The sequence below is a fragment of the Oryctolagus cuniculus genome, chromosome 4, assembly GCF_964237555.1.
Source record: "Oryctolagus cuniculus chromosome 4, mOryCun1.1, whole genome shotgun sequence".
NCBI lineage: Eukaryota > Metazoa > Chordata > Mammalia > Lagomorpha > Leporidae > Oryctolagus > Oryctolagus cuniculus.
The window spans coordinates 131,596,116-131,622,756 of record NC_091435.1 but is presented as its reverse complement, the minus strand read 5'-3'; the positions used below and the strand labels follow the sequence as shown (position 1 = coordinate 131,622,756).

At 39.4% G+C, this 26,641-nt stretch overlaps 1 protein-coding gene across 13 annotated transcripts in view; it reads left to right on the top strand.

The window, feature by feature from the left end:
- The window catches only part of RNF13 (ring finger protein 13), a 198,807-nt gene that overhangs the window by 43,907 nt on the left and 128,259 nt on the right, over positions 1–26,641 (top strand). For 10 of the 13 annotated variants that reach the window (XM_051818707.2, XM_008266322.4, XM_070072673.1 and 7 more), the window contains exons 2-3: positions 8,371–8,497; positions 22,941–23,021. In XM_051818707.2, coding sequence (XP_051674667.1) covers positions 8,384–8,497; positions 22,941–23,021 — 195 coding nt within the window. In that variant the 5' untranslated portion in view covers positions 8,371–8,383. The remainder of the gene's footprint in view (positions 1–8,370; positions 8,498–22,940; positions 23,022–26,641) is intronic. The other 3 variants (XM_070072669.1, XM_051818708.2, XM_070072674.1) reach the window with 1 other exon arrangement.

Here is a 26,641-nt window from a genome sequence, read left to right as displayed (position 1 = left end):
CAATAGTTGATTTTGGCTTTGACTGCCTGTGCCTCCCGGGTCTTTTCTAGAAATTCTTTGCCTGTGCCAATATCTTGAAGGGTTTCTCCAATGTTCTCTAATAACTTGATGGTGTCAGGTTGTAGATTTAGGTCTTTAATCCACGTTGAGTGGATTTTTGTGTAAGGTGTAAGGTAGGGGTCTTGCTTCATGCTTCTGCACGTGGAAATCCAGTTTTCCCAGCACCATTTATTGAATAGACTGTCCTTGCTCCAGGAATTAGTTTTAGATCCTTGATCAAATATAAGTTGGCTGTAGATGTTTGGATTGATTTCTGGTGTTTCAATTCTGTTCCATTGGTCTATCCATCTGTTTCTGTACCAGTACCATGCTGTTTTGATTACAACTGCCCTGTAGTATGTCCTGAAGTCTGGTATTGTGATGCCTCCAGTTTTGTTTTTGTTGTACAAGATTGCTTTAGCTATTCGAGGTCTCTTGTGCCTCCATATGAATTTCAGCATCATTTTTTCTAGATCTGAGAAGAATGTCTTTGGTATCTTGATTGGGATTGCATTGAATCTATAAATTGCTTTTGGGAGAATGGACATTTTGATGATGTTGATTCTTCCAATCCATGAGCATGGAAGATTTTTCCATTTTTTGGTATCCTCTTCTATTTCTTTCTTTAAGGTTTTGTAATTTTCATCGTAGAGATCTTTAACATCCTTGGTTAAGTTTATTCCAAGGTATTTGATTGTTTTTGTAGCTATTGTGAATGGGATTGATCTTAGCAGTTCTTTCTCAGTCATGGCATTGCTTGTGTATACAAAGGTTGTTGATTTTTGTGCATTGATTTTATATCCTGCCACTTTGCCAAACTCCTCTATGAGTTCCAATAGTCTCTTAGTAGAGTTCTTTGGATCCTCTAAGTACAGAATCATATCGTCTGCAAAGAGGGATAGTTTGACTTCTTCCTTCTTGATTTGTATTCCTTTGATTTCTTTTTCTTGTCTGATGGCTCTGGCTAAAACTTCCAGAACTATGTTAAATAGCAGTGGTGAGAGTGGGCATCCCTGCCTGGTGCCAGATTTCAGTGGAAATGCTTCCAACTTTTCCCCATTCAATAGGATGCTGGCTGTGGTGATTTCTGTTTTGATTTCTTCTATTACCTACTGTTCATTCAGGAGAATGCTGTTCAGTCTCCATGCGTTTGCATATGTTCTTGAGATTCTTGAGTTAAGTTCCAGCTTCATTCCTTTTTGGTCAGAAAAGATGCATGGTATCGTTTTGATTTTTTTGCTGAGACTTGCTTTATGGCCTAGCATGTAGTCTATCCTATAGAAAGTTCCATGCATTGATGAAAATAATGTGTGTTCTTCAACTATGGGATGAAATATTCTGTAGATTTCATTAGATACATTTGGTTCATAGTGTGAATCAACTCTGTTGTTTCTTCGTTGATTTTCTGTCTAGTTGTTCTGTTCACTGATTGAATTGGGGTGGTGAAGTCCCCTATCACTATTTTATTGGAGTCTGTGTCTCCCTTTACACCTATTAACATTTGTTTTAAATAGCCGGGTACCCTGTAATTGGGTTCAGATATGTTTATTATAGTCATATCTTCCTGTTGAATTGATCCCCTATTCATTGCAAAGTGCCCTTCTTGTCTCTTTTAGCAGTTTTTTTGTGTTTAAAGTCTGTTTTTTGTGATATAGGATGGCTACACCTGCTTGTTTCATTTTATGTTAGGATGAAATATCTTCTTCCATCTTTTCACTTTCAGTCTGTATGTATCTTTGTTAGTGAGGTGTGTTTCTTGTAGAGAACTAATAGATGAGTCTTTTGGTTTTTAATCCAATCATCCATTCTGTATCTTTTTATTATTATTTATTTATTTGAGAGGTAGAGTTACAGATAGTGAGAAGGAGGCAGAGAAAAAGGTCTTCCATCCGCTGATTCATTCCCCAAATGGCTGCAACAGCTGTAGCTGAGCCAATCTGGAGCCAGGAGCCATGACCTTCTTCTGGATCTCCCACATGGATGCAAGGGCCCAAGCTCTTGAGCCATCTTCCATTGCTTTCCCAGGATATAGAAGAGAGCTGGGGGCTGGCGCCATGGCTCAATAGGCTAATCCTCTGCCTAGCGGCGCTGGCACACTGGGTTCTAGTCCCGGTCGGGGTGCCAGATTCTGTCCTGGTTGCCCCTCTTCCAGGCCAGCTCTCTGCTATGGCCCGGGAGTGCAGTGGAGGATGGCCCAAGTGCTTGGGCCCTGCACCCCATGGGAGACCAGGAGAAGCACCTGGCTCCTGCCTTCAGATCAGTGTGGTGTGCCGGCTGTAGCACACCGGCCGCTGTGGCCATTGGAGGGTGAACCAATGGCAAAAGGAAGACGTTTCTCTCTGTCTCTCTCTCTCACTGTCCCTGTCCACTCTGCCTGTCAAAAAAAAAAAAAAAAAAAAAAAAAGAAGAAGAAAGAAGAAGAAGAGAGCTGGATTTGAAAAGGAAAAGCTGGGAGTATAACCAGTGCCTATATAGGATGCTGATACTTCAGGTGGAAGATTAACCTACTGTGCCACATTGCCAGTCCTACTCTGTATCTTTTAATTGGAGAGTTGGCCCTGCCATCTTTCTGTAAGTATTCCTATCATTTACTTTGGATTTCCTTTGTGCTTTTATGGGAGATTTTCTACCTTCACATTCTTTCATAGTGATGACTATCTTTCTGTGCTTCTGTGCATAGCACATCCTTAAGAAGCATTTGTAAGGCTAGGCGAGAGGTGAGAAATTCTTTAAACTTCTGTTTGTTATGGAAGGTCTTTATTTCAGCTTCATTCATAAATGAGAACTTTGCAGGGTACAGTATTTTGGGTTAACAGTTTTTTTCTCTTAAGACTTGGACTGTGTCTCTCCATTCTCTCCTAGCCCATAGCATTTCTGATGAGAAGTCAGCTGTGAGTCCAGTTGGAGAGCTCATGAAGATAATCTGGCATTTCTCTCATGCACATTTTAGAATCTTCTATGTTTTACTGTTGAAAGTCTAACTACAGTGTTTATGGTGAGGATCTTTTCTGGTCATGTCTATAAGGAGTTCTGTGTGCTTCTTGTACTTGACTGTCCCTTTCTTTCTCCAAATTAGGTAACTTTTCTGTTTTTCAGTTTGATTTATCTTTATAACCTCATTCTCACAGGAAAATTTTTTATGTCATGTATGGATTTCTTTAACTCATGAATTTGTTTCTCATTGCTTTTCTGTAATCCTATGATCCTTCTTTTGAATTCCATTTTGGGAATTTTATCAGTCTCTTCATCTTCACAATCTAATAGTGAAATGTTGATGTGTTCCTTTAGGGGAATCATGTTGTGTTCCTTGTTCTTGTTTCTTCTATTTCTACATTTGTTTTTAGACATTTGTGGAAACACTTTTTGGTTTTCTCTACTTATGGGTTTTTGTCTTTGGACTATCCCCCTGTGGCTTCGTGGAGTGTCTATTCTTTCAGTGAATACCTAGAGTCATGTGCTGAGTAAGGCTTGGGAACTCTGGTGAGTGCTCAAGGATGGGTTGTGAATTCAGGGTGTCACCCAGATTGGGCTTAATAGGTCTCCTCTCTTGTCAGCAGGGGAGAGGATATGATCACATCTTTCGGTGTACTCATAAATCATCTCATCTCTTCCAAGGTGATCAATGCCCAGGGTTAGTCCACCGTGGGTACAATCCTCACCCACCTTGGTGCATGAACTTTACAAGGATCTATGCAGTTGTCCGTGTGAACATGGAACCCTCAGGAGTTATGCATCCCAAGCATTCAGGGAGCTTTGAGCTTCTGATACCAGACACAGTGATTACTCAGAGACTCAGCTACACCCTACACCAATTTTGAAGTCATAGGTTTCCTACAGTCACAGTGCACAAGACTCCCACAGTCACAGGGTGCAGAAGATCTCCTCTTTGTCCGGTAATCTTGCCCTGTCCATAGATAGAGAAGATTTGTTTCCAGAGCCAGTTGTCTATGGGTGCTCCACCTTGGCAGTTTGAGCGATGGAGCCTGTGGTAGCTTGAGAGGCTGGAATCTGGTAAGGGCAGACTGCAGCAGCTGGCGCCACTCTCAGAACCTGGTGTTTCCTAAAGCCTCTGGCTGCGGGAGTCACAGATGGTGTCCCCGCTTGCTGATGTGTGGCTGTACTTTCCATACTGCTACACAGTGTACGTCTTCTTTCTGTAGAATTTCCTTTGCAAACTTCTCTCCAACTCTGCCTTGGGGATATTCTTCCTCTGCTTTTTTCTGCTTTCTTCCCCTTGTCAGAACCAGCTTGTCTTTTCCCTATTAAGCTTTCTTGGAATCTCTAATGCTTTAAACTTTTTTTAAAAAAATTTCTGATGTGCTCTTGTTTATGACAACTTCTGAGCCATTCTCTTTGAAGGCTTTAAAAACTATTTCACAGGAATTTAATTTTAGTATTTATTAGTGGTTCTAGTTTTAAGGATTCTTGGAAATCCATGATGCATTATGAAGAGCACTATGGAATTGTTGATATATCTGGGTGTTGTATGAATTTAGAACAGTATTTTGGAGGAAATTTTGTAGGATCATATTCTTTTTTTTTAAGATTTATTTATTTATTTGACAGGTATAGTTACAGACAGAGAGAGAGAGAGAGAGAGAGAGAGAAAGAGAGAGAGACAGAGAGACAGAGAGACAGAGAGAAAGGTCTTCCTTCTATTGGTTCACTCTTCAAATGGCCGCAGTGGACGGAGCTGTGCTGATCGAAGCCAGGAGCCAGGTGCTTCTTCCTGGTCTCCTATGCGGGTGCAGGGGCCCAAGCATTTGGCCATCCTTTACTGCTTTCCCAGGCCACAGCAGAGAGCTGGACTAGAAGAGGAGCAACCAGGACTAGAACCAGTGCCCATATGGGATGCTGGTGCCACAGGCGGAGGATTAATCAAGTACGCCACGGTGCCAGGATCATATTCTTGTATATGTCTTGTACATATGTAACCATGATAACATTTGTAAGAAAATAACATACTTAATGAAATGTGACTTGCTGTTATAAAATTTCCACTGAAATAGTTAACTAATTGCTCACTTTTTTCTATTAGTGCTTGGTATAGAGTGCATTCTTTTGTTGTATGTTATCATTTAAGATACATCTATTGGAAAGAACACAATAAAACTACTAGTTATTTCTGTAAAGTAGGAAAAAATTATAATTATTTTATCAGTTGTGATGGGTTTTGAAATACCAGCAATAATAGGGAAGATAGGTTGAAAACTAATGGAATAGGAGCTTCATTTGAAGGAGCTTATTTGTGGAGATGGTTGGCTGTTTCATAAGTGTTATTTGACAGTAAAGTAGTTGATTTCAGATGATTGAGTCATTTTCAAAATTAAGTTATTTGGAAGGAAGTTTCCTGAAAGGAATGGTGGTCTGAACACTTGCTGAAATCTTAAAATGAAATTTTAAAATGTAATTTTGTGTAAATAAATTGTATAATATTAACACAAATTTAATTATGAAGTTAAGGTTTACTGTGATGCTTGGGGAATTTATAAAATTTGCAATTACCAGACCAGCATTAGAGAGTAACTGTCATCTATGCTCTACAGCCATGCAGATAATCATTTGTGTCAGCCAGGGTTCTCTAGATCTGAAAAATGTGGCCAGAATGAAATCAATAAAATCAAGACATGGTTCTTTGAAAAGATCAACACAATTAGCAAGCTTTCAGCTGAACTTATTAAAAACAAAGAAGGAGAAGGGGAGAAAGGGTGAAGAGGGAGGAGGAGAGGAGGGAAAAGGGATGTGAAGGGGAGAAGGAATGAATATATATAGAAATTAGATTGGAAATATAACTGCCAATTTTAGGAATTATGGGAGGGTACTATAGATAACTGTATGTGAAAAAATTGGATAGCCTAATTGAAATGGATAGCCTCTAGAAACGGAAACCTGCCGAGACTGAATCATGAAGACAGAAAATTGAATGAATAATCAGAATCTTCGCAAGAAAGAAAATCCTAAGACCAGATAGGAATTATGAAAGAGTATTATAGATAACTATATGCCAAGAAATTGGAAAGCCTAATTGAAATGGACAAACTCTAGAAACACAGAAACCTACTGTGACTGAATCATGGAGACAAAAAATTGAATGAATAGTCAGAATCTTCCCAAGAAAGAAAATTCCAGGACCAGATGGCCTCACTGGCAAATTCTTTCAAATATTTAAAGAATTAACACCAATCCTTCTCAAATTCTTCCAGCAACTACTTCTTTTAACATCATGAATAACTTCCAGGATCCCTTTGAAGTCATGTTTGATTTTAAGAAACACAATAATGCAGGGTATCAGGGACCTCTTGCTATTGTTGTTTTTGTTTTTTTTTTTAAACAAGCTTTTATAGTTAATTTATAATCTTTCCAAGTTAAATGTTTTTCACCAATCAAGGAATTATTTTTTCAATAAATAATGTCACCTAGTAACTCAATTGACAATCTGCATTTATGTTAACTCAGTAAATTAAGTACTAAGAGAGGATGTATCAAAGGATTTAAACTTGCTAATATTTCTCATCAGATGACTTCCTGGAGAAGGAAGGTTTAACCTGAAATCTGAAAAATCCAAAAATGACAAAACCATATCTGTGCTTTCTAAGAATGTGTTAACAACTCTGGACCTTTTTACAGAAGCTACATATATTTACACATACACAAAATTTTGTGAAATTTCCTAACACTTTTAGTTTCTCACAAATTGTCTTTTGAATATAACAAAGGGGTATGTTTTATATCCTGGATAGCACATATAATGAAGTATAAAGCCAGGAGGTGTGTTTCCAGAAAGTTTATCAGAGCAGGAGTCACTGTTTAGAATTCAGAGACATTTATGTCTCATTTATTTATGTTGGACAAACTCTTTAATGTGAAAATTTTAGACTCTCCTGCCTCTTCTCCAACATTTACTTCTGTGGCTTACTGCCCTTCCCTCCTCATAAATACATTTCAAAGTTCTTTGTTCTCTTGACTTTTATGAAATCAATCTCTTTACCCTGCTTTCACTGTCTCTTACATTCAAATAGTCTTCAGAATTTTGATTTTTTTATTTTTACTTTTACATTAAGATCATTTCAGTTATCACCTATTTGCTTATGATTCCTAAAACTCTTTTTGCCTTAACTGCAGTCTTTTATTGATCATTGCTTGTTTACAAGTCTACAAATCTTTTTTTTTAAATTTTTTTTTATTTGACAGAGTTAGACAGTGAGAGAGAGAGACAGAGAGAAAAGTCTTCCTTCCGTTAGTTCATCCCCCAAATGGTCACTATGGCTGCACCGATCTGAAGCCAGGAGTCAGGTGCTTTCTCCTGGTCTCCCATGTGAGTGCAGGGGCCCAAGCACTTGCGCCATCCTCCACTGCCCTCCCAGGCCACAGCAGAGAGCTGGACTGGAAGAGGAGTAGCTGGGACTAGAAACTGGTGCCCATATGGGATGCCAGCACCGCAGGTGGAGGATTAACCAAGTGAGCCATGGCACCGGCCCCTACAAATCTTAAAGTTGAAAAATTCCCAAATTATACTTGCCCTGCTACTAAACTAAAAATTTCCAATTTAGGGAGCATTTCAGATTTCAGAACATGGGTATTTTGATTAGAGATTCTCAATCTGTACTTTATAGTAAATTACTTTTATTTATTTGTTTTTATAAAGATTTATTTTATTTATTTGAATGGCAGAGTTACAGTTATATATAGAGAGATCTTCTACCTGCTGGTTCATTCCCCAAATGGGCTGCTGGTTTGTTTTTACATTCTTTATTGTGGGCACATCATACAAGAGTAAGTAAAAAATAAGTTTAAAAAATTAGTTAATATAGAGAGAACAGATTTTATGTATTCCATAGGTACAGTTCCAAGAAAACAGCCACACTTCCTTCACTCACCTGCTCTCCCCAATCCCCACTCTCTTCCTACCCCTCTTACATGTGAATTTATATTGAACCAGAGTCTAAAAATTCTAAAAATTATGTAAAAATTTAAAAGTCTTTGTATTTTTTACTGTTATTGTTATTGAAAGTTCATCTCGCTGAAAATTGAATTAATAGACAGCTGTAGGAGGATTGAGCACTGTAGGAGGATGTTTGTTCTGTGGTTAAAACACAGAACTTAAGAGTCACTGTGAATTATGTGGGCGCCTGTGTTGACTAATCTTGGGTGTTTACCTATATGTCCAAATTTGTGTATATTCTTTCACTTTTGAAATAGAAACTTTAATTTTAAGATTGGCTCACATGTATAATTACAAGCGAAGCTTTTCAGTATTATTGGGAATTCATATAGCAAATGATTTATCCTCAGGGACCAAGTACCATCTCTTAATACATTCTTGTTTTCCAGGTGATTTTACGAGATGCTGCTCTCCATAGGGATGCTCATGCTGTCGGCCACACAAGTCTACACCATCCTGACTGTCCAGCTCTTTGCATTCTTAAACCTCTTGCCTGTAGAAGCAGACATTTTAGCAGTGAGTATAGTAAGATTTATTAGTATCTCAAAAATTCCTTAAAGAAAAGCTTTAAGTAAGTCCTGAATGATGGAATTATATAAAGCTATTTATGTACAAACATAACTAACAACATGAACGCAGTTATTTGAAAGTAGGGTACCTTATTCATTCTTTTTATTGCTTACTATCTAATGTATGAGCTAATGCAATGAGTACCTGATAAGTGATGTTGTTCTTGAGAGTGTGTGTGCATATGTGAGTGATTTTGTATTTGTGTTGAATCTTAGCATCTTTCTTGGTTTCTAGCATATCTCCAATGAATATAATTTCTCAACATTATATCTGTTGATAATATATTTTTAAAAGATTTTATTTATTTATTTGACAGAGTTACAGACAGTGAGAGGGAGAGACAGAGAGAAAGGTCTTCCTTCCATTGGTTCACTCCCCAGATTGCCATAATGGCCGGAGCCGTGCCGATCTGAAGTTAGGAGCCAGATGTTTCTTCCTGGTCTCCCATGTGGGTGCAGGAGCCCAAGCACTTGGGCCATCTTCTACTGCTTTCCCAGGCCATAGCAGAGATCTGGATTGGAAGGAAGAGAGGCAGCCATGACTAGAACCGGCACCCATATGGGATTCCAGTGCCACAGGTGGAGGATTAACCTACTGTGCCACAGAGCCAGCCCCAATAATATTTTAATATACTCTGTGAGATGTCCATAGAAAATTTCATTAGCATTGATAAGTCTGAAGACAAGCACAGTTGTCCTATCTTTGATGGTGGATAGTAAAATTTTTAGAGATGATTGCTCTCACTAGGCTACTGTCTTATGGTCTTTTACAATGGGAAATGTATAGATTTCCTCTTTCATTTCTGTGAAGGTAGAGAAAGAAGAACTAAGTGTGTATGTTTGTGTGTGTGTGTGCGTGCGTGTGTGTGTGTGTGTGTGTGTAAGAGAGAGAGATACTTGCACTCTAGGTCTGTGCTAAGGATGTATTGTTTTTGGTTTTCTGAATACAACTGATTTGCTTAAAGATACTTGATGAGAAATAGAAGGGCAAGAGTGGTTGCTGACCAAAGTTTGATGCGGTCCTCAGCTGTGCTTTGGCATAGTATTGTGGCACATTTCCGAAAGATTTCAGACTCGTTTGAGGACTTGGGAGAGCCAGGCTGGTTTCTGTAACAGCTTTTGAAAGCAGAGTTCAGTCCCTGTGACATTTCTTATCCTCTGTCACCTTCAGTAGGGAACTGCTTATTTTTTTTTCTTGCATATCATGTGGATCTTTTTGAAGTGGAGTGAATGTAGAACTTTTAAGAACTGAATCTGTTGCTGTTTAATCTGTTCTCTACATTAGTTCTCAAAGTCGTTGGAATATTTTTTTTATTTTTTAAAAACTTTTTTAAAGATTTTATTTATTTATTTGAGAGGTAGAGTTACAGTGAGAGGGAGAGACAGACAGAAAGGTATTCCTTTCGCTGGTTCACTCCCCAGATGACCACAATGGCCAGAGCTGTGCTGATCGAAAGCCAGAAGCCAGGAGCTTCTTCCCGGTTTCCCAAGTGGATGTGGGGGCCCAAGCACTTGGGCCATCTTCGACTGCTTTTCCAGGCCATAGCAGAGAGCAGGATTGGAAGAGGAACAGCTGGGACTAGAACCGGCACCCACATGAGATGCCGGTGCTACAGGTGGAGGATTAACCTATGGCACCCCAGTGCTGGCTCCTAGAATATTCTTGATATGACTTTTGAAATGAGTTAGAGGATTTATGGGTGGATCAGGAGATGAAGTTTTCCTTGTCTCCCATGTTTTCTTTAATTTTGTCTCTGCGTTTATGTTATTTCTAATGCTCGTCACTCCTTTTTGTTTTTATTTAGTATGTATCTAAGGTGAATTGTTATTCCTAGTCCAATTGTGTGATGAGTCAAATTTTCTGTAGACTGCTTTGAGAACTTAGCAGTTATGTGGTTTTGATAAAATTACTTAGCTGCTTTAAGTGCTTCAGTTTCTTTATTTGTAAACTAGAGTGTTGTGGAGGTAATTAAATAAGGTAAACTTCATGGAGTAGTATCTAACACATAGTAAATGCTATGCATGTCATTTTTATATTCATTATAATTATCATTCTGATTATCTTTCATTTACTCCTTCAAGATGATCTGAGACGTTCAAGCTTTGTTTATTTATTTGAAAGAGTTCGAGAGAGAGAGAGAGAGAGATCTTCCATCCACTGGGTCACTCCTCAAATGGCTACAATGGCCAGGGCTGGGCCAGACCAAAGCCAGGGGCGTCTTCCAGGTCTCCCACATGGGTGGCAGGGCCCCAAGCACTTGGGCCATCTTCCCTTGCTTTTCCCAGGCCATTAGCAAAGATATGCATGGGAAATGGAGCAATTGGGACATGAACTGGTGCCCGTATAGGATGCCAGCATTGTCTACTATGTCACATTGCCGGCCCCAAGCTGTGTTTTTGAATGTAGAGACCAAACAAAATGTTAGGTTTAGAAAAACAATCAAATGTTTTTGCTAGTGGTGTTCCTTGTGCCTCATGCAGTAAGTATTGGTTGTTGACTTCTTCCGGTGAAGAAACCATCATCATGAGAGCTGTTTAAATCTGGTGTAGGCTGAGACTAAAGAAAGAATACTTACAAGCATGCAGAGGTGGCTGGAGGGAAGTGGTTATAAGGTCATGTAACTGGTAAAAAAGGGAACTAAAAATTAAGACAGAGGAACTGGATATGATACAGTCATTCAAAGGAAGTGAGTCAAACTGTAGAAAATATTAGCTCTTCCTTTTAATTGACTAGAAGCATCCCTGAAGTCTGAGCTTGCAGTCATACAGATTTAACTACATTGTACATCAGGTTGATTCTAGTTATATACCTCTCATTTTTCTTTAAAGATTTATTTATTTGAAAGAGTTACACAGAGAGGAGAAGCAGAGAGAGAGAGAGAGGTCTTCCATCGGTGGATCACTCCCCAATTGGCCACAATGGCTGGAGTTGGGCCTACCTGAAGCCAGGAGCCAGGAGCTTCTTCCGGGTCTCTCATGCGGGTGCAGGGGCCCAAGGGCTTGGGCCATCTTCTGCTGCTTTCCCAGGCCATAAACAGCTGGATCAGAAGAAGAGCAGCCAGGACATGAACTGGCCCCCATATGGGATGTTGGTGCCAGAAGTGGAGGCTTAGCCTACTATACCACAGCACTGGCCCCTATACAATTCATTTTTAGGTTTCTTTTATCTTGGCCATTGAATTCTCCCACTTCACTGTTAATTCCCCACCAACAGTATTTATGCCACTGGTTGGAGATGCTACTATAGTATGTTGCTAACAAATCAGTAAACTTTGTAGATTTTGAGTACCTGGAAGGCAGGATTGTGTCTCATTAGTAAGCTTTATGTTCCTCCTGCCTATTGTCAGTACACAGTAAAAATTCAGGAAATGTTGGAGCAGATCAGTAGTCTTCCCTTAGAGATTTAGTTCTGTCTTGCTTTGTTTTAGAAGCATGAGTTTCTTGATACTTTTATTTATTTATTTGAAAGGTAGAGTTACAGAGAGAGAGTGAATGCCAGAGAGATCTTCCATCTGTTGGTTCACTCCCCAAATGGCTGGAACTGCCAGGGCTGAACCAGGTCTAAGCCAGTAGCCAAGAGCTTTATCTGGGTCTCCCGCATGTGCAGCAGCGGCCTAAGCACTTGTGTCATCTTCTACCACTTTCTCAGACCATTAAAAGGGAGCTGAATCAGAAGTGGAACAGCCAGGACTCAAACTGGCTCCCATAGAGGATACTGACATTATAAGGGGCGGCCTTACTCACTATACCACAATGTTACCCCTCTTGATACTTAAGATTACTCTTTTCATTTCTTATTTCATTGTTTCTCTTTTCTTTTACCTCAAAAGAAATGTGACATCATTAATTATGTAGGCTTATTTCTAGAAACATGTACTTTTGGAATTGGCAGGAGCATTGCACTTAAACCAGATCAGTGGAAAATATCCTAAGTCCAGTAGGCACAAGGGACTGGTTATTTTGGAGTTCTGCCTTTGGTCTTATTTGGTCTTAGTTTCATAGGACAAGTAACCCAATGTTGGCTGATTCTTAGTCTGTTTTTTGATTTAGTTGTCTGGATTTTTCATGGACAATTGGTTGCTTGGTGGTGGTTTGAGGGTCAGTGAGCTGAATAGCAGAGAAACACCTAGTGGGTGGTAGTATGAATGGTTTGCATTATATAGCATGGTAGTCAAGTACTCCAGCAATGGAGTTGAAATCTGAGTTGAATTCCAGTTCCACCAAAAGTTGTATGACTTTTAGAAAATTATCTAACATCTCAAGTATCTATTTTAAAAACAAAAGTGTGTGAAAGACAGAATAAGGCAGTGAGTTAAGACCCAGGGTGCTGTAGATGGCATTGTGGTAAAGCAGGTTAAGCTGGGCAATGCCAGCATCACATATGGGCACTAGTCCAAAACCTGGATGCTCCACGGATGATCCAGATCCCTGCTGATGTCCCTGGGAAGTCAACTGAAGATGGCCCAAGTGCTTGAATCCCTGCACCCACATAGGAGACCTGGAAGAATCTGTGGACTCCTGGCTTTGGCCTGGCATAGCTGTGGCCATTGCAGCTTTCTGGGGAGTGAACCAGTGGATAGAAGATCTCTGTTTGTCTCTCCTTCTCTCTCTGTGACTCTGCCTTTCAAATAAATAAAATATATATCTTAAAATAAAATAATAAAAAAAAGAACCAGAGTGCTGGTGCAAGGCACTTAGGTTAAGAATCTTGCCCCACCCCCCACCAAAACCTTTTATTTAAGGAATACAAACTGCATGCTTTTCATAAATACAACTTTAGGAATATAGTGATTCTTCCCACCGTACCCTCCCTCCCACCTACACTCCCAGCCCTCTTCTTCCTCCCTCTCCTATTCTCATTCTTTTATTTTATGAAGATCTATTCAATTAACTTTATACATATATGAATAAACTAAGTAAAGAGTTCAACAAATTGTATGAAAAAGGGGACAGCACTGTGGCAAAGAGAGTTAAAGCCCCAGCCTGAAGCACCAGCATCCCATATGGGTGCCAGTTCTAATCCCAGCTGCTCCTCTTCCCATCCAGCTCTCTGCTGTGGCCTGGGAAAGTGGTAGGCCCCTGCACCCACACTGGGGACCTGGAGGAAGCTCCTGGCTTCCGGCTTTGGGTCGGCACAGCTCTGTCCATTGTGACCATCTGGGGAGTGAGCCAGCGGATGGAAGACCTCTCTCTAATCTGTCTCTACCTCCTCTATAATTTTGTCTTTCAAATAAATAAAATAAATCTTTAAAAAAAAGAAATTATATGAAAAAAACTGTTGCTCAACAGTTGTGACAAGGGCTGTTCAAAGTCATTGTATCTTGAAGTATTAATTTCACTTCTATAGATTGCTTTTTAGGTGCTGTATTAGTTATCAGAGATCAGAGAGAACATATGTCTTTTTGGGACTGGCTTATTTCACTAAGTATGATGTTTTCCAGATTCATCCATTTTGTTGCAAATGACAGAATTTCAATTTATTTTACCGCTGTGCAGTATTCCATGGTGTACATATCCTATAATTTTTTATGCAGTCATCAGTTGATAGGCATTTGGGTTGATTCCATGTCTTAGCTGTTGTGAATTGAGCCACAGTAAATATGGAGGTACAGATAACTCTTTCATATGCTGATTCATTTCCCTTGGGTAAATACCCAGGATTGGGATGGCTGGGTCATATGGTAGGTCTATATTCAGATTTCTGAGGTATCTCCAAACTGTCTTCTCTAGTGGCTTTACCAGTTTACACTCCTACCAACAGTGGATTAGGGTACCTTTTCCCCACATCTTTGCCAGCATTTGTTCTTTATTGATTTCTGTATGAAAGCCAATTTGATGGGGGTGAAGTGAAGCCTCACTGTGGTTTTGATTTGCATTATCCTGATGGCTTGAGATCCTGAACTTTTTTTTTTTTTTTTTTTTGACAGGCAGAGTTAGACAGTGTGAGAGAGAGACAGAGAGAAAGGTCTTCCTTCCGTTGGTTCACTCCCCTAATGGCTGGTACAGCTGGCACTGTGCCGATCTGAAGCCAGGAGCCAGGTGCTTCCTCCTGGTCTCCCTTGTGGGTGCAGGGCCCAAAAACTTGGGCCATCCTCCACTGCCTTCCCGGGCCACAGGATAGAGCTGGACTGGAAGAGGAGCAACCGGGACAGAATCAGCTCCCCATCCGGGACTAGAACCCGGTGTGCCAGCACGGGTGGAGGATTAGCCTAGTGAGCCATGGCGCTGGCCGATCCTGAACATTTTTTTCATGTGTCTATTGGCCATTTGGATTTCCTCTTTTGAAAAATGTCTGTTAACATCCTTTGCCCATTTCTTATCTGGGTTGTTTGTTTTGTTGTTGTTGAGTTTCTTGGTCTCTTTGTATATTCTGGTTATTAATCCTTTATCAGTTGCATTGTTTGCACATAATTTTTCCCATTCTATCAGTTGCTTCTTCACTTTCCTAAGAGTTTTGCAGTGCAAAAGTTTCTCAATTTGATGAGATCCCATTTGTGAATTTTGGCTTTGATTGCTTGTGCCTCTGGGGTGTTTTCCAAGAACTCTTTGCCTGTGTCAATGTCTTAGAAAGTTTCCCCAATATTCTCTAATAATTTGATGGTATTGGACCATAGATTTAGGTCTTTAATGCATTCTGAAAGTTTTTTTTTTGTGTAAGGTGTAAGTTAGGGGTCTTTCTTCATACTTCTGCTTGTGGAAATCCAGTTTTCCCAGAATCATTTGTTGAAGAGACTGTCCTTTCTCCAGGGATTGGTTTTAGGTCCTTTTTCAAATATAAATTGGTAGTAGATGCTTGGATTGATTTCTGGTGCTTCTATCCTGTACCACTTCTATTCTGTTCCACTGGTCTAGCCATCTAGTACAAGGCCATTTTGATTATAACTGCCTTGTAGTATTTCTTGAAATAAGGTATTGTGACGCCTCCAGCTTTGTATCTTTGTATAAGAATACTTTAGCTATTCAGGTCCCCCATAAGTTATTTTTTTTTTTTTTTGAAAGTCAGAGTTATATATAGAGAGAAGGAGAGGCAGAGAGAGAGAGAGAGAGAGAGCCATCTGCTGGTTCACTCCCCAAATGGCTGCAATGGCTGGAGCTGCGCTGATCTGAAGTCAGGAGCCAGGAGCTTCTTCTGGGTCTCCCACGCACCTATAGGAACCCAAGGATTGGGCCATCTTTTACTGATTTCCCAGGCTGTAGAAGAGCTGGATGGGAAGTGGAGTAGCCGTGACTCGAACCGGTGCCCTTATGGGATGCCAACACTGCAGGCGGTGGCTTAACCCATTGCGCCACAGCGCCAGCCCCCTCCCATAAGTTTTAATATGTTGTATTGCTGTCTTCATTCTTTTCCAGAAATTTTTTCAAATCTCTTGATTTTTTTCTATGACCCACTGTTCATTCAGAAGCATGTTGGTCAGTATCCATTTGTTCATATATGTTTTAGAGATTCTTGTGTTGTTGAAATCCAGCTTCATTCCATTGTGGTCAGAGAATATACATGGTATGATTTCAATTTTTTTGAATTTGCTGAGATTTGCTCTATGGCCTAGCTTGTAGTCTGTCATAGAGAAGTTCCATTCACTGGTGAGAAGAATGTGTATTCTGCATCTGTAGGATGAAAAGTTCTGTAGATATCCATTAAGGCCATTTGTTCTATAGTGTCAATTAACTGCATTGTTTCCTTGCTGATTTTCTGTCTGGTTGATCTGTCCATTACTGAAAGTGCAGTATTGAAGTCCCCCATTACTATTGTGTTGGAGTCTATGTCTCCCTTCAGATCCTTTAACATTTCTTTTCAATGGCCAGGTACCCTGTACTTAGGTGCGTATGCATTCATAATAGTCACCTCTTCCTGTTGAATTTATTCTGTATTCATTACATAGTTCCCTTCTTTGTCTTAGCAGTTTTTGTGTTAAAGTATGTTTTGTCTGATATTAGGATGTCTCTTTTTTGGTTTCTGTTTACATGGAGTATCTTTCTCTCTCCTTTCACATTTAGTCTGCCTGTTTCTTTGTTGTTTCTTGTAGGCAGTAAATAGATGGGTTTTGTTTTTTAATCTATTCAGCCAGTCTGTGTCTTTTAACTGGAGAGTTGAGGCCATTTACATTCAAGCTGACTTTTGGTAAATAACAACTTGGCCTTAGCATTTTTCCATAAATATCCTTATTATTTACTTTGAATTTCCTTTGTACTTTTATGGGAATTTTCTGCTTCAGTTTATTTCATAGAGATGTCCATGTTTCTGTGTATAGCACATTATGGAAGGTCTTTATTTCACCTTCGTTCATAAGTGAGAGCTTTTCAGGGTGTAGTATTCTGAGTTGACAGTTTTTGTTTGTTTGTTTTTGTTTTGTGTTTTGCTGAAGACTTGGAATATATTTCACCATTCTCTCCTAGCAGGTAGGGTTTCTGATGAGAAGTCAGCTGTGATTCTAATTGGAGATCCTCTGAATGTAATCTGACATTTCTCTCATGCACATTTTAGAATCTTTTATTCATGTTTTATTGTGGAGAGTTTTACTACAATGAGTCATGGTGAAGATCTACTCTGGTCATGTCTGTTAGGAGTTCTATGTGTTTCCTGTACTTGGATGTCCCTTTCTTTCTCCACGTTAGGGAAGTTTTCTGTAATTGTTTCACTAAAAGGGCCTTGTAATCCATTCTGTGTTTCCATGCTTTCAGCAACTTTTAAGACACATATGTTGGGTCATTTGATAGTATCCCATTAATTAATCTCTGACAGTGTTTTTAGTTTGCTAGTTTCTTTCTTTCCTTTTTTTTTTTTTTTTTTTTTGGTCTGACTTTAAAATTTCTAGAGATTTGTCTTCTAACTTGGATATTCTTTCTTCTGCCTCACTGAGCCTGTTCTTGCGGCTTTCCACAGTATTTTTTATTCTGTTAAATTCATTTCCATGATTTCATTTTGATTTCTCTTTAAAATCTCAATTTCATGGAAACAATTTTCATTTATGTCATGTATGGATTTTTTAGTTCATGAATTTGCTTCTGATTACTTCTAAGTAATCCTGCGATCATTTTTTAATTGTTTCTGTCATTTTGTCAGTCTTTATTTCCACATTCTAGTATTGGACTGCTGTGTTCTTTTGCAGGCGTCATATTTTCTTCTTTATTATTGTTTCTTGAATTGCTGTGTGTATTATTAGGCATTTGTGGCGATACTTGGTTTTTTTTTTTTTTTTTTTTTTTTTTTGCCTTTGATGACTTTTATCTTTGAACTATTCCTCTGTAGCTTAGTGGAGTGTCCGCTCTTTCATTGAATACCCAGAGAAGTATGCTGGGTGTATTCAGGGAACTCTGTTCAGTACTCCAGGGTGAGGGGAGTGTATAAGGTGATACCCACATTGGGCATGATAAATCTCATATATATATATTTTTAAATCAGAGGGGAGATTTGTTCAATTCTGTTGGTGTAGTCTCATGCTCTCCTCCTCTCCTAAAAGGAGACCAATGCCTGGGTGGTAGCCCCAGTGGGTAGTTTTCATCTGTGCTGCCACAAGAACCACACAAAGGATCCATACAGCCCTCAGTGTGAACAAGTATCCTGTAGCAATGACCCTCACCAGGGAATCAGGGAGCCACAAGCGTGTGGAACTGACCACAGTGACTGCCCAAAGTCCCAGTGACACATTGCGCTCTCACACTCAGCCACATTATTTTCATAGTCCCAGTGCACGAGGCTCCCACTGTCATGAGCTCCCAGTCCCCTGTCAATTCTCCCAGCCAGACTCAGGCGTATTGTCTCATCTGGTTGGTAGATACACAAACACATGCTGGTGTCACTGTTGTGTATGTCCAAAATGGCCTCTCTCACATAGTTACAGGACTCTAGGGCTGGGTTGCTGGGGAGGGAGAAAAATGTGCCCCTCCTTCCTCCCTCTAGGTTGGCAGGTATGCTATCTCCCACTGGACTCGAAGCCAGCCTCCTGCCAGGCTCTTCCTGCAGTGGCCTGGGCTGCTACTGTCTGATCTCACCTCACTCCAAAGCTGGTTCTGAGGCTCTCGGCTGCTGGTGTCCTGAGTTGTGCACATCCACACCCTCCACATAGGTCCACAGTGTCCCTCTAATTTATGTGGAGTTTCCTCTGCCATCTTCTCCCTAACTCTTTCCTGAGACTGTGCTCTCTCCACTTTTCTGAATTATCATCTCCTAGACTAGAGCTGTAAATGGCCTCCCCATTCTGCCATCTTGACTCTCTCTGAATCTTTTTATTTTTTTTAAAGATTTATTTATTTATTTGAAAGAGTTACACAGAGAGAGAGAGAGATCTAGATCTCTAGAGAGATCTAGAGAGAGAGGTCTTCCATCCGATGGTTCACTCCCCAGATGGTTGCAATGGCTGGAGCTGCGCCGATCTGAAGCCATGAGCCAGCAGCTTCCTCTGGCTCTCCCACACAGGTGCAGGGGCCCAAGAACTTGGGTCATCCTTCACTGCTTTAGAAGGCCACAGCAGAGAGCTGGATCAGAAGTGGAGCAGCCAGGACTCAAACCAGCATCCATATGGGGTGCCGACACTGCAGGCAGCGGTTTTACTCGCTACATCACAGCACCTGCCTCATGAATCCTGTTTTCTTTAACTTAGTAGAAGGAAGTTATTTTTGAATTTCTGTGATCAGTCTATCAAATAAGAATGATAATAATAGTGACCTACTTTATAGTTTTTTTAAGGATTAAGTAAATTAATACCCATGATAGATATGCCAGTTATCCTGATCGTATAGTCACACTTGTATATGTGTACAAATGTCATATACTCTACCCCATAAAGAAGTGCAATTACTAAATGTCAATTCAAATATATATTAAAAATTAAAACCTATATAGTGTTCAGCATGATGTTAGTATATAATGAGTGCTCAATAATTGTTAGCTATTTGTTACTTTCTAAATTAAAGGAAACGTTCTGTTAAGCTTCCTACAAAGAACAAGTATTGGTAAAGAAAAGACCTTTTCAAAATAAGTGAACTGAAATTTTATGGGATAATAACTGAGGATGGAATTTTAGAAAGAAATAATTTTATTTTCTACTTCAAAAATCTTAACAGAGAACATACTTATTTTTTTTTTTTTTTTGACAGGCAGAGTGGATAGTGAGAGAGAGAGAGAGACAGAGAGAAAGGTCTTCCTTTTGCCGTTGGTTCACCCTCCAGTGGCCACCATGGCTGGCGCACTGCGGCCGGTGCACCGCGCTGATTTGAAGGCGGGAGCTAGGTGCTTCTCCTGGTCTCCCATGGGGTGCAGGGCCCAAGCACTTGGGCCATCCTCCACTGCCTTCCCGGGCCACAGCAGAGCGCTGGCCTTCTGGAAGAGGGGCAACCGGGAATGAATCCGGCGCCCTGACCGAGACTAGAACCTGGTGTGCCAGCGCCGCTAGGTGGAGGATTAGCCTATTGAGCTGTGGCGCCTGCCAGAGAACATACTTTAATGTCATGAACATCACACTTTGTCTACCCCCATCTTGTTTCTGCAGTGCCAAAGAGGTATTTGTTAGTCTTGTTCATAGGAGGAACTATTGCAGTGTGAGACAGTCCTTTTGCTGGTATGGAATGAGAAAGTGATTTCAAAATGGGTCTCACTCAGCAACAAAATTTACATCAAGTCCCACAGTTATAAGTACTGTAGTTCAAGTTCAATATTTTATTTCTCAAATTTTAAGCATAAAAGTAAAACTCTTCAGTAATAAGAAATGATTAAAAAAACCCTAGATTTGCGGATTTTCCTGACTTAAAAAGCACACATTCACATTTTTATTTTTCCTCAGTCCATCTATCTTGATCTAGATCAGATTCTTTTATGTTATAGTGGTGTCTTTTCCTGGGAAGAGTTAAATGACTTTCTCAGATTCAACACAGAACTGATTATAGTGAATGAAAGCAATTAAGGTAATTTAATCAAGAGATTAAATGTGAATTGTGGTAATGGATGTAAAAGCACTTTGTAAGTTATTAAGCACTCTTCAAATAGGAATTATGACTGCAACAGACAGCAACCCTGAAGCAATCACCATTCATATGAGGATACTTCAGAATATTTGTGGAGAAATGCAATTAAAAGATAATTTCATTTTGGTGCAAAAAATTAAAATCTATGCATACTTTTTCATAATATACATTTATTGTGAATGCTTTGAAAATAGCTGTATATATGCATTTCAAAAGTTTTTGCACCAAAATAAACTTAACTTTTAATTCTACTTTTCCATGAACATTTTTAAGTACTCTGTTCTGGATGGCCTCCATGTACACTGCTGGACTGATAAACCCAGACATAAGAGAGTGGATGGATTCAGTGCCCAAATTCAGATGCTTGGATCACAAAGTTTATTGAATTAATTGCAAGCAGATGGTGAGAACAAAGGTGAACGATGGGTATGTTAAGACACTCAGGATATGGTTTTAGTGGGATGCAAGAACCATACTACCCGAATTCTCTGTTGTCTGTTGATTGTCCGTTTTCTCTCTATGCTGTGTCAGCTTTCTCTATGGATGGTGTGATTACCAGGGTCTGAGCTGAGAGTGAGCCAAGTGATCCAATACTTGCTTGCTGTATTGGTGAGATACAAGCATTTTTAAAAAAGTTAATTAATCATTTATTATTTATTTGAAAGGTAGAGAGAGAGAGATTCTTTTTAATTAATTAATTTATTTGAAAGACAAAGTTTCAGAGAGGCAGAGGCAGAGAGAGAGAGAGAGAGAGAGAGAGAGAGAAAGAAGTCTTCCATCTGCTGGTTCACTCCCCAAATAGCTGTAATGGGAGAGAGAGAGAGAGAGAGAGAGAGAGAGAGAAGTCTTCCATCTGCTGGTTCACTCCCCAAATAGCTGTAATGGCCGGAGCTGGGCTGATCCAAAGCCAGGAGCCAAGAAAGATCCCACGTGGGTGCAGAGGCCCAAGGACTTGGGCCTTTTTCCTTCTGTTTTTCCAAGCCATTACAGAGAGCTGGATTGGAAGAGGAGCAGCTGGGTCTCGAACTGGTGCCCTTATGGGATGCTGGTGCCGCAGGCAGAAGCTTAGCCCACTGCGCCACAGCACCAGCCCTGATACAAGGCATTTATGCCTGGCTGGTTAACTGCAAAGGTGTTTATCTGCATACGTCTGACAGGTGAGATAGGAGTTTAGAATGGGACTCACCAGAAGATATTTGTTTTAGGGTTGACTTAGCTATCAGTCTGGATGTCTGATATAATCCATGTTTTGTGGACATTTAAGGTTTGCTTGATCCTTCTATCCTTCTATCTTTTCTTATGATAAGTTTTATGTAACAGTTTTGCTTTGTTTCATCCTTTTAATCTGTCTTCAATCAAACATTTTCTTTTCTATTTATGACCTATAGGTTGTGAACAACTTTTTAAACTGTTAATAAATCACAGTTTTCACTTGGGTCTCAAAGTTGCTTGTTTACTGTCTATGCTTAGCTCTGTCTACCTTCCTTGCTTCTCGTACTCTGTTAGCAGAATTAACATTCTAATTATTCTAATTAATTATTCTAATTAAATGATACAGCAAACTGAAAATTGTATCATAACTGTTATCTTCTAATACATAGAAAACCGTTTTGTTTTGTTTTAGTAGAGGATTGATAAATATCTTGGCAGAAGACTCTGTTATATGGAAAGGGGAATGTTGATAAAGTGAATACCCTCAGTTATCCTCAATTAAATCAGAGCTTTGGGGCCGGCGCTGTGGTGCAGTGGGTTAAAGCCCTGGCCTGAGGCGCTTGCAATCCGTATGGGTGCCATTTCTAATCCCAGCTGCTCCTCTTCCAATCCAGCTCTCTGCTGTGGCCTGGGATGGCAGTAAAAGATGGCCCAGGTCCTTGAGCCCCTACACCCATGTGGGAGACCTGGAAGATGCTCCTGGCTCCTGGCTTTGGATTGGCACAGCTCTGGCCATTGTGGCCATCTGGGGCGTGAATCAGTGGATGGAAGACCTCTTTCTCTGTTTCTACCTCTCTCTGTAGCTCTTACAAATAATTAAAGTAAATTTTTATAAAATAAATCAGAGCTTTATAACTTAGAGAAAATAAAATGGAACCCTCTTGCTGAAAATTAATTTCTCTAGGAAATTCCTTGCCAAGGAGTTGTCTGCAGGAAAAAAAATCAGAAAAACTATAAGTTGTTGAATGCTGTAGAATTATTGTTGTTACTAAAATACAATATATGAAATCAGAGTCAAATTTAAGCAGTTGTGTATTTTGTACCTTGCATATATTCCTTGCTATTGTAATGAATACGCAATTCCACATTTATTTATTGTTATAAGCTGATAGTAAACCCGAATTATGAAAATGTCAATTTATATAATCTTCAGAAACCTTTTGTTTTTAGTATTATATGTAAATTGGTCTTAACTTGATTCTTTTCAATTTTATATTTAGTATAATTTTGAAAATGCATCTCAGACATTTGATGATCTCCCGGCAAGATTTGGTTATAGACTTCCAGCTGAAGGTTTAAAGGTAAGAAAATACTAATATATGTTAAAGTCACAAGGTGTTTAATAAGATAATTTTTATTGTTCTTTATTAAATAATGAAATTTGTAGTTTATTATCTTAAAGTCCATACATACATTGTTATTTCTAAAAGGCACGGACTATTCAGAAGATATAAAAAAGAAAGTAAAAATTACCTGTGATTGCGTTTTTCTGACATTGCCACTGTTAATATTTTGGTAAATGTTTCTGGGATATGTGTTGTGTATGTGACTGTAACTGTAGATGGTGTATGTATTTGTATGTTAATGAGAATGCTTATATATGCAATGAATCTATGGTTAATACTGAGAGAAACATGCTACCTGACTTTTAATTGTATATCTAGATTACCTTTTCATGCTTATCGGGCAAAGATCTACATTATTATTTTTAATAGCTGTATAGTGTTTGCAGTATCCTGGAATACTGTGAATTTTGAACACTCTTATATAGGTATTCATGTTATCCAGTTTTCAGTATTATAAACAGTACTGCAATGAATATTTCCTATAGGATACCTTTCCGAGGTTTTCCACAAGCCCTTTCTTGAAAGTTTACCTTAGAAAACCCAGGAAGCTTTCTGAGAAGCTTAGCTGCAGCAAGTGTTTTGATCAGAAAAGTAGCTTCTCTTTGCTGTGATTATTCTATAGTTTGAACTAGTTCTAGTTGGTGGCTGTTTTTTTAATTGTTAAAATTATAAATCACATCTAATCATACTGAATTGTAAAACTTCTGTTGTGTCTTTATTTTAAGAAAAAATGAGAATAAAATTACCCTGTTTGACCTGAATGTAGCAGAATATGGCCCAAGTCCTTGGGCCCCTACCACCCACAAGAGAGACCAGAATGAAGTACTTTGGGTTGGCCCAGCTCTGGGTGTTACAGCCATTTGGGGAGTGATCTGGTGGGTAGAAGATAACTTTTTCTGTCTTTTCTTTCACTCTGCCTTTCAACTAAATGAATAAATCTTTTTTTAAAAAAGGTATCAAATAAAATATTGTTGTTTTTCTAGGTTTCCCCCCAGGAACTTTAGAACAATTTAGAATTCCATCAGTGGCAACTAAGACTGTGTTTTTCTCCCATATTCTTTCTAATGTTAGATATTATTTTTAAAGATTTATTTATTTATTTGAAAGTCAGAGTTACACAGAGAGAGAGGAAGAATGGCAGAGAGAGAGAGAGAGAGAGAGAGAGAGAGAGAGAGAATCTTCCATCCGCTTGTTGACTCCCCAGTTGTCTGCAATGGCCAGAGATGGGCAGATGCGAAGCTAGAAGCCAGGAGCTTCTTCTAGGTTTCCCATGCGGGTGCAGGGGCTCAAGGACTTGGGCCATCTTCCACTGCTTTCCCAGGCCATACCAGCAAGGTGGATCGGAAGTGGAGCAGCCAGGACACAAACCAGTGCCGTCGGCAGCTTTACCCACTACGCCATAGCACCGGCCCCAATGCTAGATATTATTAAGCTTGTGCTAATTTGATAGAAAAAATGTCTAATGAGGTTGAATATCTTTTTTTTTCCATGAATATCTTTTTTTTCTTTAGTTAATATAAATTTCCAAAGTACAGTTTATGGATTACATTGGCTCCCCTTCCCCATAATTTCCCTCCCACTCGCACGCCTCCCATCTCCCACTCCCTCTCCCATTCCATTCACATCAAGATTCTTTTTCAATTATCTTTATATACAGAAGATCGATTCAGTATATATTAAGTAAAGATTTCATCAGTTTGCACCCACACAGAAACACAAAGTGTAAAAATACTGTTTCAGTACTAGTTATAGCATTACTTCACATTGGACAACACATTTAAGGACAGATCCCACATGAGAAGTAAGTACACAGTGACTTCTGTTGTTGACTTAACAATTTGACACTCTTGTTTATGGCATCAGTAATCTCCCTAGGCTCTAGTCATGAGTTGCCAAGGCTATGGAAGCCTGTTGAATTCGCTGACTTCGATTTTATTCTGACAGGGTCATAGTCAAAGTGGAAGTTCTCTCCTCCCTTCAGAGAAAGGTACCTCCTTCTTTGATGGCCCCTTTCTCTCCACTGGGATCTCACTCGTAGTGATCTTTCATTTAGGTCTTCTTTTTTTTTTTCCCCAGAGTGTCTTGGCTTTCCATGCCTAAAATACTCTCATGGGCTCTTCAGCCAGATCTGAATGCCGTAAGGGCTGATTCTGAGGCCAGAGTGCTATTTAGGCCATCTGCCATTCTATGAGTCTGCTGTGTATCCCGCTTCCCATGTTGGATTGTTCTCTCCCTTTTTGATTCTATCAGTTAGTATTAGCAGACACTAGTCTTGTTTGTGTGATCCTTTTGACTCTTAGACCTATCAGTGTGATCAGTTGTGAACTGAAATTGATCACTTGGATTAGTGAGATGGCATTGGTACATGCCACCTTGATGGGATTGTATTGGAATCCCCTGGCACGTTTCTAACGCCACCATTTGGGGCAAGTCTGATTGAACATGTCCCAAGTTGTACATCGCCTCCCTCTCTTATTCCTACTCTTATATTTAACAGGGATCACTTTTCAGTTAAAATTTAAACACCTAAGAATAATTGTGTGTTAATTACAGAGTTCAGAGGTTGAATATCTTAATGTTCAAACTCATAATGAGAGAATGAGGATGAGGATTGACTATTGATGTTGTTTGCCAATTTAAAAGTTAAGATGTCTGTTTTACTAATTTGTAAAAGTTCTTCATATATTGGAATTATGAACTTATTTTTTCAGTGTATGCTTCAGATCATTTTCCCAGGTTGTTTTTTATCTTTAAATTTTGTTGAAAATTACAGAAGAATTTTTCTCTAGTTAAAAGTTGCTATCTTTTCCTTTTTATCTGAAGTTATAGTCGGAAAATCTTTCTCCATTCCAAGGTGATATGAGGTTTTTGTATTATAATAGTTGAAATACATGAAATGTTTATCTTTGTACCACAGAATGTTTTCAGTTTGTTCTAACTTTCTTAAAATTCCTTGTGGAAGTACAATAAACCTGATAATTTCAACTCTGATGGCAAGCATCTCTGGGAGGGACATTAACATGCTTTTAGTTTTTTAAAAAGGATTTCTATATTTACTTGTTTGAAAGAGTGAAAGAGACAGAGAGGGGAGAGATGGATGGAGGGGAGAGGTGGACGGAGGGAGGGGGAGGAGAGAAAAAGAGAGAGAGAGAGAGAGATCCTTTATCTGCTGGTTTACTCTCCAGATGACTTCAGTAGCTATGCCTAGACAAGGCCAAAGCCAGGAGCATGGACCTTCTTTTAGGTCTCCTACATTGGTAACAGGGACCCAAGCACTTGGGCCATCATCCGCTGCTTTCCAAGATGCATTAGCAGGGAACTGAGTCAGAAACAGAGCAGTCAGGGCTCAAACTGATGCTCTGAACTAGGATGCAGGTGTCACAAGTGGCGGCCTAGCCAACTGCGCCACAACACCAGTCCCTTAGATATGATTAATTGTTAGAGTGATCATATAAATATGATTAAGTATCTGGTAACAATAAAAAAATTAAACAAGAGTGAATGCTGCAACATAGGAAGCAGTCTGCACACAGACTCATAGAATGACAGTCGCTTTAAGTAGCACTCTGACCTTG